This window comes from Acomys minous, assembly GCF_964271855.1.
Source record: "Acomys minous genome assembly, chromosome: 8".
Taxonomy (NCBI): Eukaryota; Metazoa; Chordata; class Mammalia; order Rodentia; family Muridae; genus Acomys; species Acomys minous.
Window position 1 is genome coordinate 82,550,212 of NC_140489.1, and position 16,176 is coordinate 82,566,387.

A 16,176-nucleotide genomic window follows, 5' to 3' on the forward strand; every position below is an offset into this window, starting at 1 on the left:
GCAACCCCTCCAGAACCTGTCACCTGGGTCACCTGCTGAGGCTGAAGTCCACACACAAGCACAAACACATGGGAATGCTCAGCCCTGATGGCATCATGAGACAGGCATGATCTGTATTCCTGTTCTGGGGAGAACACCCACCCTCTCCCCTCAGAGAGCCGAAATCACTATCCATTTCCTGAAAATGGAATATACTTGTCCACAAAGAAGTTCAGAAGGCTGTGCCAGGGGCTGAACCCACATGACATCTGTCTGGCTAAGGCATGCCCCCTGAGAAAGAAGAGGCTCTCTTACGTAGCCCTCGCCCTTTCTTTTCTTTTTCTTCCTCACAGTGGCTCACAGTGTAGCTCTGGATTTCTGCATAGGACTGAGTCCCTTTCTCTAACTTCCACGTCATTCAGTGAACAAGTTATTGTTTATGTCGAAGTAAAAAGAACAGACTCTTCACTTGACAACATGGCCCTTTTATTTAAACTGAAAGGCGTCATTACAAAGTGCGAACACCTCTTTGGTAATGTATTGAATACAAGGAACATAAAATGGCATTTGGCTGTTGGCAACAGTCATTAAAGTAAATAAATATGTACACTACTTTGTATTACAGAAGCCCAGTGCAGTGGCTAGTCAGAAGGGGCGTCTGGGCACTCCCCACTGCCTGAGCAACGAGGCTATAACATCTAAAGGGAGATCTGCAGACATCTTGGTTTGAAATAGAGAAATTAATGTAAGTCACAGCCAGCTTCCCTCACAGGATCAGAGAACAAAAACCCTTGACACCTGTCTAAGCACCACGTGCACTTGTGCACCCCCGGGGCTCATGGGAAATGCCAGCTACCCAGGACAGGTTCTTCTGCTATTTCTATGCCTGAGCAATTATGCAGCTGTCAGATTTCGGATGCAAGATTACATCTCATACTTCACAGAAGTCTTTTCTGAAATCTCATCACTAAGTTCAGTTTGACATTTCACAAATGCCTGCTGCTGCTGCAGGACCACCAGCTTCTGAATATCATTAGCAACATGAAGGCAGGACAAGGTGACCCATGTTTACGCATACAATGTGGTGAATCCACTATGTACATGCCCTGCTGGGATGTTCTTTTTTCTCAGCAGCCTTATACATGTGGCTTTGTGTCTATCCCTAGGAAGATAGTCATAATCATATCAGCTCAGGAATCACCCATAGGCTGCACCACAATGGCCTAACTGCCCAACATAAGCCAGAGGCTGCAAAGAGCTGACCATCTCCCTGCCTGACCATGGTTCCCCTATAAAGAGATTTAGTTTGCCTTTCTCCAACTGGCACTGACTGGTCTGTGTCCTTGAGGTCTTCCTCCCCATCCCTTGGGCAGATGACCCTCTTGATATACCTACAATGGCTGGCATACAGTGCTGGGCACATCAGTGTATATAGGGTAAGACTTGCTTGTTCAAGGAAGAGTCCTCAGAACCTTGTGAGAATAGAATGAAATATTTTGGTCAATTAAAAACAAGAGTTTATGAGGTATAATAGTTGCTTTTCACTGAATTAAAAAAAATCTTTTGCATAGTGGAAATAATTTTTCTAACATCTAAAAATGGGCAAATTTTTATAAAACATCATGCGATAAAAAATATGAGGTACAGGCATTTTTTTTTCCTTTAAAGCATTCACACAATATGATTTCCTGACATTCAGGCTCTGCCTGCCTGTCTCTTATTGAAAGGACCCGGAGAGCAAATGACCCTCCCTACACTATGGTCAGGAACCAAGGCAGGTGGTGGCTGCAGACCATCCTACCAACACAAGGGGCTATTCAGTCACTGGACATGGCATGGGACCAAAGGCTTTCACATTCAGGCTACAGCAAGGCAGTATTTACACACGTTCTAAGTGGAAACAAGATTATTTCTAATGTGGCTTCATAATGTGACAGCCATGTGTAGAAGGGGGGATGTGGCCTCAGGATGCAGGATGCATGGATATTGTGATCAGATGCTGAAGAGCCCTGGAGGTGGAGGTGAAGATGGCAGACATGAAGGTGTGGTGGGAGGAAGCCACCCTCCCTGTCCCCTAGTCTCCCTGTGGGGATTGTGGCCCAGGATGTTATTTTACAGGATCCTGCTCCGTTTGCCAAGTGCTTCTGCTTAAATGAAGCCTGTCAAAGGACTCCTGCCTCATTTAAACAGAAGTGGCTTCTTCAGGCAGAAGCAATTTAGAAACCCAAGTCTTAACTATGTGATTGAATAGTAGCACCAATTTTTTTCCATTAAAAAATACTTAAATAAAAACCTGAGAAGTCTTACATGAAGTGAGGACCATAGCCTGCACCCACTCCTGCCTGCTCAATTTCCTTCTACAAACACAGGGTCGGAAGCTGCTTCTGCAGTGGCACAGGGAAGGTCCTGAAATGTCTGGGATCCCAGCTTGTGCTGTGGTCTGAAGCTCCCCACGCTGTCATCTAAGCTCACAAGGATTCTGTGGACCAGATTCGAGGAGCGCAGCCCAGGAACACTAAGGCTTTTCCTCTGCAGTGCTCCTTGAGCAGACGGGACAGCAAACGCCATCGACTTTCACAGGCTCTGGGCAGGTTGCAGGCTGGCAAGCTTCCACAAAGCAGGTGACCTGGCCATTCTGAAGGGGTGGGGAGAGATACATTCTTGTCATTCTTGGATCTTCTACTAGGTATGATGCACACACCCCCTGATAGAGCTCCACATCCCCTGGCTCTTGCCCCCATCCCCCACAATAAGTGCACCACCCTCCGTGCTTGGCTCACCTCTCCAGGCATTGTGACTGAAGACAATACTTAGAGTGTTTCAGCTGTAAATACATCCCCTGAGGATCCCACTGCCCACTTTCTTGTCCTTTCCCCATGGCCCAGGATCAAAGGACTGAGATGTCCCACACCCTCTTAATCCTGCCAGGAAGCAGAATGAGACCAGAGCGGAGTGGTCTTCTTCTCTGCAAATAATCCTCCTAGCTTAGTCTTCCCTAGCCAGGCAACCCAGGGACATTTGGGAGTATTCAGGAAAAGGGATAAACCCTGTCCCCTGCTAGACAAAAGGTGATCTGAGATCGCCCTCATGCCTGCTCATAACCAAGGCTTATCACTACTGGCCTACCTGTCACCTCTTCCCAAAGGTGAACCATGTCCCTTAGTACTCCCTGTAAATAATACCCCAGGCCAGACCTGGACAGAGACAACGGGGACAAGAGGGAGGAAGGGCCCTGAGCTGTCGTGTTTTCAGGTTCCCCGGCATATGTATGTTCCCTGTACACATCAGAAGCTGTGGTGGTTCACACAAATGTCCCCACTTGCCCTCTCCAGCTTATTAGGGGAAACCAGGGCTGAGGATCAGGGCCAGCAGGGCCACGCTCCAAAATCCGGACCACCTGCCCACCTGGGTGTGACAGGTATGAACGCAGACCCGACCCCATACTCACTTTGCACTCACAAACTGTGCACGCGTCTTTTTTCCACTTGGTGTTGTTGCCGTGGGATTCACCACTGTCATCCACACAGTCTGTGGTGCTGAGCCGGGACTCCAGGCTGGTTATCTGCAGCAAGGCACATGGCAGGCCAAGTTGATAGAATAAACTTCAACCACCATGCTCAGCTGAGGAGAGGCTGCCCACATTACAACAAGTGATGGGATCCACAGTATTTGAAATCAGCCTACTTCCCCTGTGGAGTGTAACACCAACCTCTGTCCTACCTACTGACCACAGTGTAGTCCCGCCCCTCCCCCCCCCCCCCCCCCCCCCCCGCCCCAGTGCACACTAAAGCAGAGCACACAGCCTCTCGCAACCCTGTTGTCTTTGTATGAGGATGACTATACTCTCAACAGCCTAAATCCCAACTAGAATTTAGTTAGCCAAAGAGCTATTTACAGTAAGATATGCTTCAGCATCTGCAAACAAGGCAATGTGAACTTTTCTGTAGGGATAACTCACCAGCATAACTGATATCTAGTTATTAACTCACCCTCAGCATCTCTCCTTGAGGATTGACCAGTATCCTCAGGAAGCAGAGAGTAACCTAGGCTTCAACGTCTGGCTCTGAGTTAACTCAAGACCCAGATGGCTAAGGACAAAGGCGGCTGCGATCTGGATGGCTGTCAACACTGATGAGCCACAGGCAGCAGCACAGACAGGTCATGTTAAGGGTGACAAGGAAGGACCAAAACTGCCTGTGCTGTCTGTGCAAAGGTCATTCTGCATCACCAGATCTGCTTGCGTCTTGAGCCAAGAAGTCCTGCCCCTGACTACAGGTAGAAGGTAAATAATGGTACCATGGTCACTAAGTCCATGTGGTCTACCTCGACCAACACTGGGTCCAAAGGACATCTGCTCCCAACAGTATGCAGCGGCCTCCTTGGGTTGGTTGGTCCGGGCTTCTCCACCAGAACAGGAATCCCCAGCACCACTCACTCTAGTGCTTTAGAGCAAACCAAGTTAAGTGCTGGAATGCACAGAGATGGAGCCCTGTGCCTGCAAGCCAAGAACCGAGTAAGGAGCAGATGCCACAGGGATAGCTTTTGTATCCAGAAAGGAATTTGTGTTACACGGGTCTCCCCTAATCCTATTACCTGAGTAGCCTTGGGATAGGGAAAGAGCCAGACACTAAATTCCTATAAACCAGACACCAACATCAGTCTACCTCTAAGCACATGCTCCACACCACCCAGGACAACACTTCTCTGACACATAATCCAAGCACACACCCTCAATGCTCTCTATCGTTGCCTGAGATAGCCTGTGTCTAGCCTGAGGTCTTAGCCTCCACTGTCTTTACAAACAAGGCCTTTAGTGATTGAACACAGAGCCTGGGAGAACAGAGCAGGACAAACATCCTTAGACAGAAAGACAGGAATGTATCTATAGACCCACAGCCGGGGCTTAGTGTGTAGCCCTGGTGCCCTGTAACACAGCCTTGGTCAGCCTACCATCGCTGACGAGGCTTCAGGAACAGTTACTTCCCAACTGTCCCTGGAGAAGAGCGTGACTGACGGGAAGCCTGATGTGTCATCTCCACACCTCCTCATCTGACTCTGCCTGAGTTTTCTGGGATTTTGTGTCCATTGCAGCTGTGTCCCTTCAGCCACAGGCCCTGGCAGGGTACTGCCCACTGCCCAGGGTCCCAGTTGTGGTGGTTTGAAGATGTCCCCTAATAGTCTTGGGCATTTGGGCAATTGTTTCCCAGTTGTTGTGGGGGAGGTTTAGAAGGCGTGGCCTTGTTGGAAGACGGTCAGCAGTGGAGGCAGATCTTGAGATTTCAAAGCCTCACGCCATTGCTAGTTTCCTTTCTCTGCTCCATATTTTCGGTTCAAGATGTGAACTCTCAGCTTCCTACCCCTGCTGCCATGCCTTTACCCACAGCCAGGGACTCTTAACTTTCTCAAACTGCAAGCCCAAAGAAACTCTTCTATAAGCTGTCTTGGCTATAGTGATTAATCACAGGGAAAAAAAAAAAAAAAGACCTAACACCCTAGTTCACAGGGAAACATGAAGACAAAACTCCTATGGAGCCCCACTAGAAGCAAACTAGAGAAAAGCAAGCTACACAAATGGCCATGCCCTGGCAGGTGAGGGCAAGGCAACACCTTCACAATTACCCAGAAATGCAAGGCCTCTGGGAACCCAGGGGGCAGAAGATGTGCTGAGGAAAGGGCCAAAGAGGTGAAAATGGTGATGGTCCAGGCAGCTCTTACCTGTTTTCTGAGGTCTGTGATGATTTTTTGCATTTCCAGAACAAACTTCTTGAAATCATTAGTTGCCAGCCCTTCCAAGTGTTCATGGGTGGCCGATGTGGCGTTGCTAAGATGTTTGCTATGTTTCACACTGAGGAGTAAGGAAAAGATTCAAAGTGTCAATGCGCAAGTCTAAGCTAACATTTCTTTTTTTTTTTTCTATTTTTTTTCTCCTTTATTAATTTATTCTTGTTACATCTCAATGGTTATCCCATCCCTTGTATCCTCCCATTCTTCCCTCCCTCCCATTTTCCCCTTATTCCCCTCCCCTATGACAGTTCCTGAGGGGGATTACCTCCCCCTGTATATGTTCATAGGGTATCAAGTCTCTTCTTGGTAACCTGCTGTCCTTCCTCTGAGTGCCACCAGGTCTCCCCCCTCCAGGGGACATGGTCAAAGGTGAGGCACCAGAGTATGTGAGAAAGTAATATCCCACTCTCCACTCTACTGTGGAGAGTGTTCTGTCCATTGGCTACATCTGGGTAGGGGTTTAAGGTTTACCACCTGTATTGTCCTTGGCTGGTGCCTTAGTTTGAGCGGGACCCCTGAGCCCAAATCTGCCTATCATAATGTTCTACTTGTAGGCTAAGCTAACATTTCTAAGTGCATCCCTTCTGTAGAGTACCCAGTACAGCACTGTCGTCAGGCAGGACATGGGCCTCATCTGCTCTGTGCTCTGGGACATTTCTGCCTTAGCCAACCTAGGCGACAACTGAGCTCAAACCAACAGCAAGACCTCAGCCTGTTCCAGAGACCCATTATAAGCAGGACACCTCCCAGACCTCACCAACGTCACCTCAGAGCCTTCCGCCGCCGTGTTCTCTTTGTGGGCTTATCCTCCTCGTAGCTGAACTCTAGAGACCGTCTTCCCCGGAAATGATAGGAGAAGGCATTGAACTGTCCCCTGGTCCTACAGTCTGGCGGAAAAACCAAAATGGGGCAGTCAGTTACAGATGATGCTAATTTAGGGTAAATTTACATCTTGTCAAATAGTAGCTGTTTCTATGACCCCAGGCTCTCCTGCAGCCCACACATGGATACTTGAGCACTCTACTTTCATGATCTAAGTCTACTCACGTCTAAGTCCTTCTGCCCTTGTCAAATGGTATTTTGCCCCCCACCCCACCCAGACCTCATGATCAGCTCAAACCAACCAGCAACAAGTCCAGATAATTTCCACTTGCTTGCCCTGGTTGAGACCTGATCCCAAGCGCCAGATGTGGGGAGAAGCCCTATTCTCTCTCAGCCGATCATACCTACGTTATCCATTAAAGCCATCCATGTTTATGCCTCCTTTTGCCCCTAAGAATGGCCTTGGCCCAGAAGAAAGCAAAGGCTGTCTTTTCTAAATTCTAGAGTCCTGTGACTACATTGAAGCAGAAATCGTGGCAAAGTCGTAAAAAGCTGAGGCCCTGTCGCTGCCTGCCTCTGCGGATGAGAGCATCTAGGACCTGCTGTCTGTGGCTAGGAATGAGAGGAAGGGTTCTAACTGAGTCAAGGCCTCACTTCTGACCACATAACACTCCCTATGTGGCGTGCAATTTGTTATCACTGGTCATTATCTGACCCAAGTTAAACTGGGAGGGTTCAATCTGCCCTGTCCACCAATCACAGTGGACAATGTGGCTTCTCAGGTGGCTCTAGTGACACAAACCAGACCCACAGCAGCTTGGCTTTTCACAGCCATGACTGGAACAGCCTCTTCCTCCAAGCTTTCCTGAAGACTGAAGCCAGGCCAGGCCAGGCTGAATATTCTGGAAGATGACACAGATGGTCTCCATCATAAAGCCTTGCCCCAGATTATAGGACAACCACAACAAGTTAGGGGTGTGTCCCATGTAAATCGGTGTGGCCAGGGGCCTTGACCCAAAAGCTACATATACATGGCTTCTGGGACTCCAGGGCCACGGATGCTCCCTCAGGCACAAAGTACACCTGGGCTGCACCGCTCTGCCTGGCCTGTGTCAGCTACATGCACTCTGGCTCTAGTGCAACCCCACACCCAGTGCTGCTGTTGTTGGGGAAGTAGCTGTGTTCACACAGCAGATGTACTGAACCATGATAACACCTGGAGAGTACTGTGTATGCAGGGGAGCTGAGCTCTAACCCTGAACCACACCTAGAACATCTGTTCAGCTGAGGATTGGTCCACTCCTCCACCCAAGGGCCTTGCACAGCACGGGGAAGAGCTTGGTGCAAAGGAGGAGAATATTCAGATTCTAACTGAAGTTGTGTGCAACCCTACTCATGGTCACCAAAGTGTCTAGCCAAATATTTTAAGCAAGTAACCCGAATCACTGTCACTAGTCACAGGACAAACTTTTACCCCGAGCCTCCTACTATGGTGCACAAAACACTGCAAACAAAACACAGCTCTGTATGCCACTATACATGCCCCAGTGTCGCACTTAACCTTCAGAAAAAGGTCAGACAAATGCACATGGAGAGAAACCTACAAAACGGAGCCAGATGATGACAGACTAAGTGAGGAGCTTGGTGGAACCTCTCATGAACAAGCATCACTGGGAAAATAGTAAAGTTCAAACAAGATCCAAAATAATAGGTAACAATTTTATTTATGTCAAACTTTCCAATTTTCATTATATTTAAGTTATTTAGGAGCATGGTAGCAGGAAATCTGCAACTTCCTTGGCCTGCTTAGAAAAAAGTTTGTGTTTTGTTTATTTATAGACAATACATACTTGTGGATACAGAAAACATGTGTAAATAAAAGCATAAATAACTAGAGAGAAATTAATATAGTTGGTGAATCTGGGTGAATTATTTGAATTCTCTGTGGTATTTCAATAGTTACTGCAAGATTTCAAATTGTGACTGCCTGTGAATATTGGTATGCACCTGCCTATGAGTGCCTCTGTGTATACATACGTGGGGGTGTGTACATGTGTGTATGTATGTATTGCAGCTCCCAGAAAGAGGCTGCAATTCCCACATTTAGTTAAAAGAAGTAGACACTGTGCCACCCCAGAAGCAGCTGCTTTAGGTTCTGAGGTACATGGTACTGCTCTTGGGGCTGTGGCCCAGGTGCAGCTCCAGGAAGTGATCCCCTCAGGAGCCTCCTTCAAGGCTGAGTTAGAACAGGGTCTGGGGAGATGGCCCAGTAAGTAGAGCACTTGCTGAGCAAGCAGAGGGGGTGGAGTTTGAATCCCTACAGCAAGTGGCTAGTCAGACAAGTGGCTAGTCAGTCAGACAAGTGGAACTGTCAAGCTCTGGATTAACTGAGAGACCCTGAGAAGTAAATAAGGCGGAAGGGGATCAAAGAGACACGAGGTGTCAACCTCTGGCCTCTCTATGCCAACTGTGCCCATACACATGTGCACCTACACATATGCAAAAACACACAGTACACAGGTACACCATACACTCACACACCCACACCCATACCCACTGTCCCCCCAAAATTAAGTCACCAACATTTTTTTTCCTACAGGATTTCACTTTTTTTGTTGTTTTCTATTGTATTTTAGAAATGGGTTTAGGCTAAAACAGAAACCAGTCAATTTAGAATCTTCAAGTTCTTCGTGGATAAGACCAAGCCTGCTATTTTAAGAGGCACAGTATCTGGAAGAAGCTGTGTCAGCAAAAGCCTTGGGTGCTGAGCCTGTGCAGCAGCTGAGATGAGGAACCGAATAGGGGCAACACACTAAGGCCTGCCTCTGACGCAATGTCCTCTAGGAGGGGGGGCATTTTTGAGTAAAGGAGTGCAGCCTGGCTCTGCCTCTGTACCAGAAGGGGGTCCTACCTAGTGATGTCATTAGAAAATAGAGGCTCTGTATCTGAAAAGAAGAAGAACTGGCCTTGCACACTATTTTCAGGGCATTAATCTCCTACAGCAGAATGATGCCACCCTTGCAGGAAAGTATTTAAGCTGGCAAAACCTGGGTGTGAAACAAAAAGAAGTAAAAGCAGACAGGAGTTCCCACAGTGTGATCTCAGGGACAGCAGTAATTTAGGATTAGGTGCATAGGAATCACAATGTTCATTAGGTGAATTCTTATAAGAGGGGGAGAGAGAGGGGAAAAGGAAGAGGGAGAGGGAGAAGGAGAGGGGGAGAGGGAGAGAGAGAGAAAATAAGAATATATGATACATATATACATACAATCATACATACACACATATACATACATACATACATGGAGAGGCAGACAAGAAATCAGACAGGACAAACCACATGATCACACACATTCACATACAGGTGCACATCCCCCCATCCCCACCACACATCCTCTTAGGATGTTAAATGCAGCTTCAAAAGCTAACCTGATTTCAATACCTACTAAATATCTTGAGTGACTACTTTAGCAGAAAAATAAGAGAGATAAGCACAGTTCTGGACTCTTTGTGCTTCTTCCATAGCCTCCCATGGCCCATCTTCTCAGGGCCTCCGAAGGGTGGGGCAGGGCTGTGTGGCTGGAGCAGCCGTCCTCTTGAGCCCTCTTCTCACCACAAACACGAACTCACTTGGATTAGGTTGCAAATGCCCCAGCCTTATTATCTATGGGGCTCTGATCATAGTTTGAATAAAGCCAAAATTGCACTCAAATTAGAATCTGGAAACTGAGGTTAACCAAGAGAGGAACTTAAGAATACAGAGTGGGAAAGAGACCGTAGGATAGTCACCACAGGAAGCCAGTGGCTTCTCGAGCTGTGATGGTGGCCCTGTGTGTGAGATGGACAGACACGGCACAGAGAAGGCCTCCCCAGGCTGACAGGACTGTACTGCACAGACCTCATTATGGGGTTTCCAGGCCCAGCATCAAGACCTCTCCCACCTGTAGGCTATGCTCTACCTCTTCAGGAAGGGCAGCCCAGAACTCCGCCCATCCTCGGTCTGTAAGTTACAGGGTGTTATCAGCATAATGTAGCGTGCTTGTTAGCTGAAGGAACTGATTCTCACCCTTCGTGGACATGATTCACAGGGCTAACACACAAGCACTTGGCTACAGCTGTTATGATAGGTTAGATATGTAATACAAACACACTATGATTTTGTTTTCTCTTACATAGTAATTTGGTTGTCAGGAGTTTAAGGTACAGCCTAAGATTATAATGAAGCGGCAACGCTCTTCTAGTGACATCCTAACACTAGGCCTCTGTGGTGACACCGCCATCAGGAAATGTACTGCACTTGCAGTTGGATGAAATGAGACATTACGTGCATGGAATTTATGATCACATACAGCTCAGGGGCTGGTGATGCATCTACTGTACTGCACTTCCCTCAGCATTTTAGTGTGCACCTACTTTAGGCGGTAAAGCAGCACTCTAGCCTCTGGTGCCTCCTACGTTCATCAAGAGGCACCTCTGTGATAAAACTCCTGGACACTCACCTCTCAGACCACATAACCACTTGCTAAGCAAAGCAAGCACAAATAGTTCCCACATCGAGGGCCGGCCAAGGGCTATTTTCCCATTCTCACACAAAGCAGCAGCAATGGGGAGACTGTGAGGGCAGGGCGCTGGCCCCACATACCTTCACAACAGTCCTGCCACACGCGCAGGTCCACTCTGGGGATGTCCTCACAGCTGCCATAGCCATGTGGAAACTCTGCCACCCTGAACACGTCCTGCTGCACACGGGTGATGTTGTCCGAGTTGTCACAAAGGATCCTCGCCAAGGATGTCTGCTTGAGCTGAGTCAGCTGGGCTGGGGAGAACACACCTGGGTTCTCATACCACAACCTGCGCTCCAGAGACGACAACAGCAGGGTCAGTGGGGTCAGCGGCGGGCAGGGAGAATGCCAGCCCCAAGGATCCGAGTAAAAATGTCCTTCCAACATGGAAATAACTGATTCCACTAGCAGGTATTAAAAATGGCACAGAGATTGCTGAAATTCCTACCCAATAAATGAGAGAAAAGCAAAAGGGCCCAGCATGTAAAAAAAACAAAAACAAAAACAAAAAACCCAGTATGTTAGCCCATCTAAATAGCAAGAAGGAAGATGGACCACTTTTCAAGGGAGGATGGCTAAACACCTGACTAAATTCCTCAACTGTAGTTTGGCCAACTTTCCCGTTTGCTAAAGTAAAGTAACACTGTTAGAATGAAAAGAATCTTGCCATAAAGCCCCAAGTCTCAGTCAGGTTGTTTTGGTGCACATCTAAGGCAAAAGGATGGCCATGAGTGTGAGTCCAGTCTGAGCTATATATACCCTATCTCAAAAATGTAAACAAAATAAATGACCATGTTCTGATCCTTCTCAGAGCTGCTACGGGCAGTCAAAAGGCTCCTAAAAATAGTCACGTTCTCATTGGCTTCAGAGACCAACAGCACCTGGGACTCAGGTGTGATAGCCTGAAAGGATAAGGTGCTAGGCATCCTACAGGAGATGCAGAGCGGTTTGAAGGGCAGCAAGTGGGGGAGGAGTCCTCTCTGTCCGGAGTCCAGAACAACCATGTAAGCAAGGCAATGTTCTCAGCACCCACCTGTCTCCATCCCTCAGGCGTCGGAACTGTGTGCTGAGCAGGCACATGAGTGTGGGCCCCAAGCGGCTGCCAGGAACCAGGTCTTCTACCATGAGGGCTGGGAACAGATCGATGTTGAGGGTCGAGCCATACAACCTACAAGAGACAAGGAGAACGTCAGGCGTGCCCAGCATAGTTCCCTGGATATGAAACACAGCAAATAGGATAAAGGCCCCACACATTCTTCGCTCTTTTCCTGCACAAAGAGAGCTCACTGTTACATATATTTCTTTAAAGCATCTTTAGTCATATGTTAAAGAAATTATCTCTTTTCTCTTCCATGGGTATATAAAATATACATACACATTTACTTATGAATGATCTGAAAAGCCAGAGAGATAAGAAAATGAAGACACAATTCTTCCTTGTGCTCAAGGGAAAGCTACCTAATTCCAGGAGGCATACCGGTCTATCTTAACACCTACCTTGTTCCTTAAGTATATGAACAAAGAACAATCTATTGGAAAAGAATAATATTAAACACCACCTTATATTGAAATGTATTTGTCAACAAAAACGCTGACTAATTAGATAGAGTAGACATCTAACCAAATATTTAACTAGCCCTCCTTAAGTTCTCTATGCCCTAGGAATACAGATGCTCACACAGAAAGAACCAGTGGTGTCCACAGAGCTTTCTTTTCTAGCCTTGTGCAATTTCCCAAGAGCTTACAAGGCAACAGGTGGTCTTGGTTCTAAAAGACTCTGCTAGGCCCTGAAATAACATCTCCCTGGCCCCGACCCCACCCCCACCCCGCCCCATTCCCCATCAGGCTTGGAGTGACAGCAGAGCACCCTATAATCTAGCTTGAGAAGACGTTCATCTTGCAAGTAGATTAGACATACTCTCACTCAGGCTGGCATCTAGCCTTTCCAAGCGCAAACTGCACTCACTGTCTGATGTTCAGGGACAAGCACGCCAGACTAAAGCCACCAAGGCCTTTATAGGAAGTCATCTGCCGTGGGAACATGAAGGGCTGCTGCTCTTGCTACACAGGTACTAGATGCCAGGGCCACCTCAGCACATCTGCTCTTTGCCCTTCCACTTGTAAAGGGATGGCAGGAGGCTGAAGGATGTATGTGCCAGGCCTGCTGGCGATGCTCCCTATGGCACTACAGAACTTCCTCATCCAGGGGCCCAGGGATGCAGACTGTGTACTACACAGGACACACACTAGAGAGAGAAGCCAGATTCAGCCTAGCTCTTTATCCCCAGGCTGCCCTGAAATGCAAAACCTTCACTAGACTGCCAGGACGGTAGATGACAGCTGCACTCCCCAAGGCCTGCTGAGAATCCTCACAGCCCTGGCTTTCATTGCTATTCTACTCTCCTGCTTATGTCTCATTTTTCCTTTTGGTAATGGATTCACAGAAAAAAAATAAATAAATGAGTAATTCTGGTGGCGCGGGGAGTGAGTGTGGTCTTTGCCAGGGGTCTCTCCCCTGCAGCCAGTTCAGGCCCATCATCTCCAGCAGCAGGGACAGGATTACCAGAAACTGAGAAGTTCTGAAAGTATCTTGGCAAGCAAAAAATGACTGTGAAAGTCATCTGTGTGGCCATCTGGATAGGAACACGGGTGGGGGGTAAGGGAGGGGTTACTGAAGAGCATGAAATATAGTCAGTAAGCATAAATCCCAATTAAGCATACCGGTGACAAAAAATACACTGTCCCCGTGGAGAACTGTTTTTCCTCGGCAGAAATCAAATACCATTAAGTAGACTCACATAGTGGGGGCAGAGCAGCACTCATTTGCAAACTGAAGTATCTCCCAAGTGAAAGACATTCTGAGGGCTTTCAGGTCTGAACAGCCTCCTGGAGGCAGTGGGTCGAAAAGAGCCTGGCCCTATCCTCTGAGTTGAGGGGTATCCGTCTCCCCATGAAACTTTCCCATTTGTTATCGTGGACAACAGGCCTTAGACTGGCCAGCTCTTCTCTTCTATCAGCAATAGTCGCTCATGTATGAGTAGGTCCTATAGGTGGGGGTCACAGGCTTGAAAAGGCATAGGAGGCGACAGATGGAGCCAGGCCCAGGAGGCTGGCCAGTCTAAGGCCTGTTGTCCACGTGCCTCTTCTCTGTCCCCAGCTAGGTAAGTACAACTTCTATCTCAACAGAAACCCTCCCGGAGTTTACAAAGTCCAGCTCCTCAGCATAAAGAGGTTGGCCGACATGACTCTACGCAACACTGGGCTTACTCTGCAGCATCCCAGCCAGCAGGCCACCGGCTGTCCAGTCCCAGCATCTCCACATTTCTCTCACCTGACCTCGAGTCACCACATACGCTCGAACCTAGAGATGGTGACTTCAGAGTCAAAGCCAAGGTCACTTGGCATCCACATACCTATCCAAGTGTCCCAGTTTACCCAGCACTCACCTCTGCAGTTTCTCCCGGATCACAGGGCTCTTGATCTCATTTTTCAGGTCCTCAAAGGTATAAGCAGCTGACAAGTTGCAGTAGACCCTGTAGTCATGGTACGGTGGAATGCCATGGTCCCGGCCTCGCTGGATGTTGATGGCAGCCAGGTCAAGAGCCACTGTGTGAGCCATTGAGAACAGCCTCTCTGTGAGCTCTGTGTTCAGCAACTGGGAGGGAATACGCATCTTCCCCGCCACTCCAAACAGCCCGCGGAGAAGTGGGTCGATGCCCCCCTCATTGACAATGCGGAAGGGCGAGAAGAAGGCTTTGTGCAGGGGCACGTGGCCCTGTGGGATGGGCTCAAAGTTCTCATCCAGACGGTAGAGCAGAGGGTTGATCAGAGTGTGGCCAAACCTGAAGGCTGCGGTGGCAAAGGCATTAAAGATGCCAGCATTGACACTGGGGTCGTAGCCCCGGTACTCGCCCAGCATCTTCATGCCCACCTCCCCCAGGATCTTGGGTAGCCAGTGCCGGTAGGTGATGTGCTGTATCTCTGCCCCCACGATCTTGCGGGTCTCGTGGTAGACAGTGTCCCCATCCCAGTGCGGGTTCAGCTTCAGCAGCTCTGCGGCAATGCGGTTGTGCTCCCGGAACCACAAGGTATGCATGCTGGTCAGGCCCAGCTGCTCGTTGGCACGGTGGTCACCGGCTAGAAAGCACGGTATTGGGCTCTCATTCTCGTCACGCATGCACTCAGTGGGTGGCCCCGTGGCGAAGGGAAGCAGGGGCTTGCCAGACCTCTGCACGATGCCCTGACGCAGCAGGCCACGGTGGCTGGCTAGGTCCCGGATGCTACGGGCTTCGTGGTCTGTGCTGCCATACACATTGGAGGCATCAATGTAGGAGGTGAGCTGGTTGATCTGCTCTCGAGGGTACACAGAGTTCATGAGCAGGGATGTCATGCCGCTGCCACACACGGGGCTTGACCGCACAAAGAACATGCAGCGGGCCCCACTCCGCACCCGGGTATCGTTGGGGGGGATCATGACAGAGAAACAGGGAGGGTCATTGCTGCACACAGAGCTACAATGCTGCCCATCGGAGAAGCGGGCCTGGCTCAGGGCCACCACTGTAGAGTCGAGGTCGTGGTCAAGGAACTGGCCCCACTGCATCAGCATGTGTGTAAATTGCTCATCGGGGGTGATGACCTCTGTCCCAATCAGTGTGGTGGACACTAGACGGGGCATGGGAAGGACATGCCCATTATAGTGACGCTGGGGGTTGATGCCACGGGGCGTGTTGAATCCATTCTCATACACAGCCTTCAGCAGGCGCTCGAAGGCAGTCAGCGAGGCACCCCACATGGGGTGCTGCAGGTTGTTGCATGTGCCGTCATGCGTCCTATACTTCTGGTGGAAGCACATATCTGAGCAATTGTTCACGCGACGGTGTGCGGTGCAGCCTGACAGGTTGGCGATGAGGCTCAGGTACTGGGGGGACACCAGATCGTTGTAGTGGTAACCTGCAACACAGCAGGGTGGCACTGACTCCCACCAGCAATGGCATGGACCACCACTGCCTTCGGTGTCTCCTCAGCGGGT

General features: G+C 49.0%; 1 protein-coding gene across 2 annotated transcripts in view; it reads right to left on the reverse strand.

Moving 5' to 3' along the window:
* Positions 1-448: 448 nt before the first annotated feature.
* PXDN (peroxidasin) overlaps positions 449-16,176 on the reverse strand; it is a 76,458-nt gene continuing 60,730 nt past the window's right edge. For both annotated transcript variants that reach the window (XM_084792160.1, XM_084792159.1), the window contains 7 exons: positions 14,594-16,097; positions 12,181-12,315; positions 11,228-11,436; positions 6,530-6,650; positions 5,695-5,824; positions 3,428-3,541; positions 449-2,614 (listed from right to left, as the gene is read on the reverse strand). In XM_084792160.1, the coding sequence (XP_084648286.1) occupies positions 2,495-2,614; positions 3,428-3,541; positions 5,695-5,824; positions 6,530-6,650; positions 11,228-11,436; positions 12,181-12,315; positions 14,594-16,097 (2,333 nt within the window). In that variant the 3' untranslated portion in view covers positions 449-2,494. The remainder of the gene's footprint in view (positions 2,615-3,427; positions 3,542-5,694; positions 5,825-6,529; positions 6,651-11,227; positions 11,437-12,180; positions 12,316-14,593; positions 16,098-16,176) is intronic.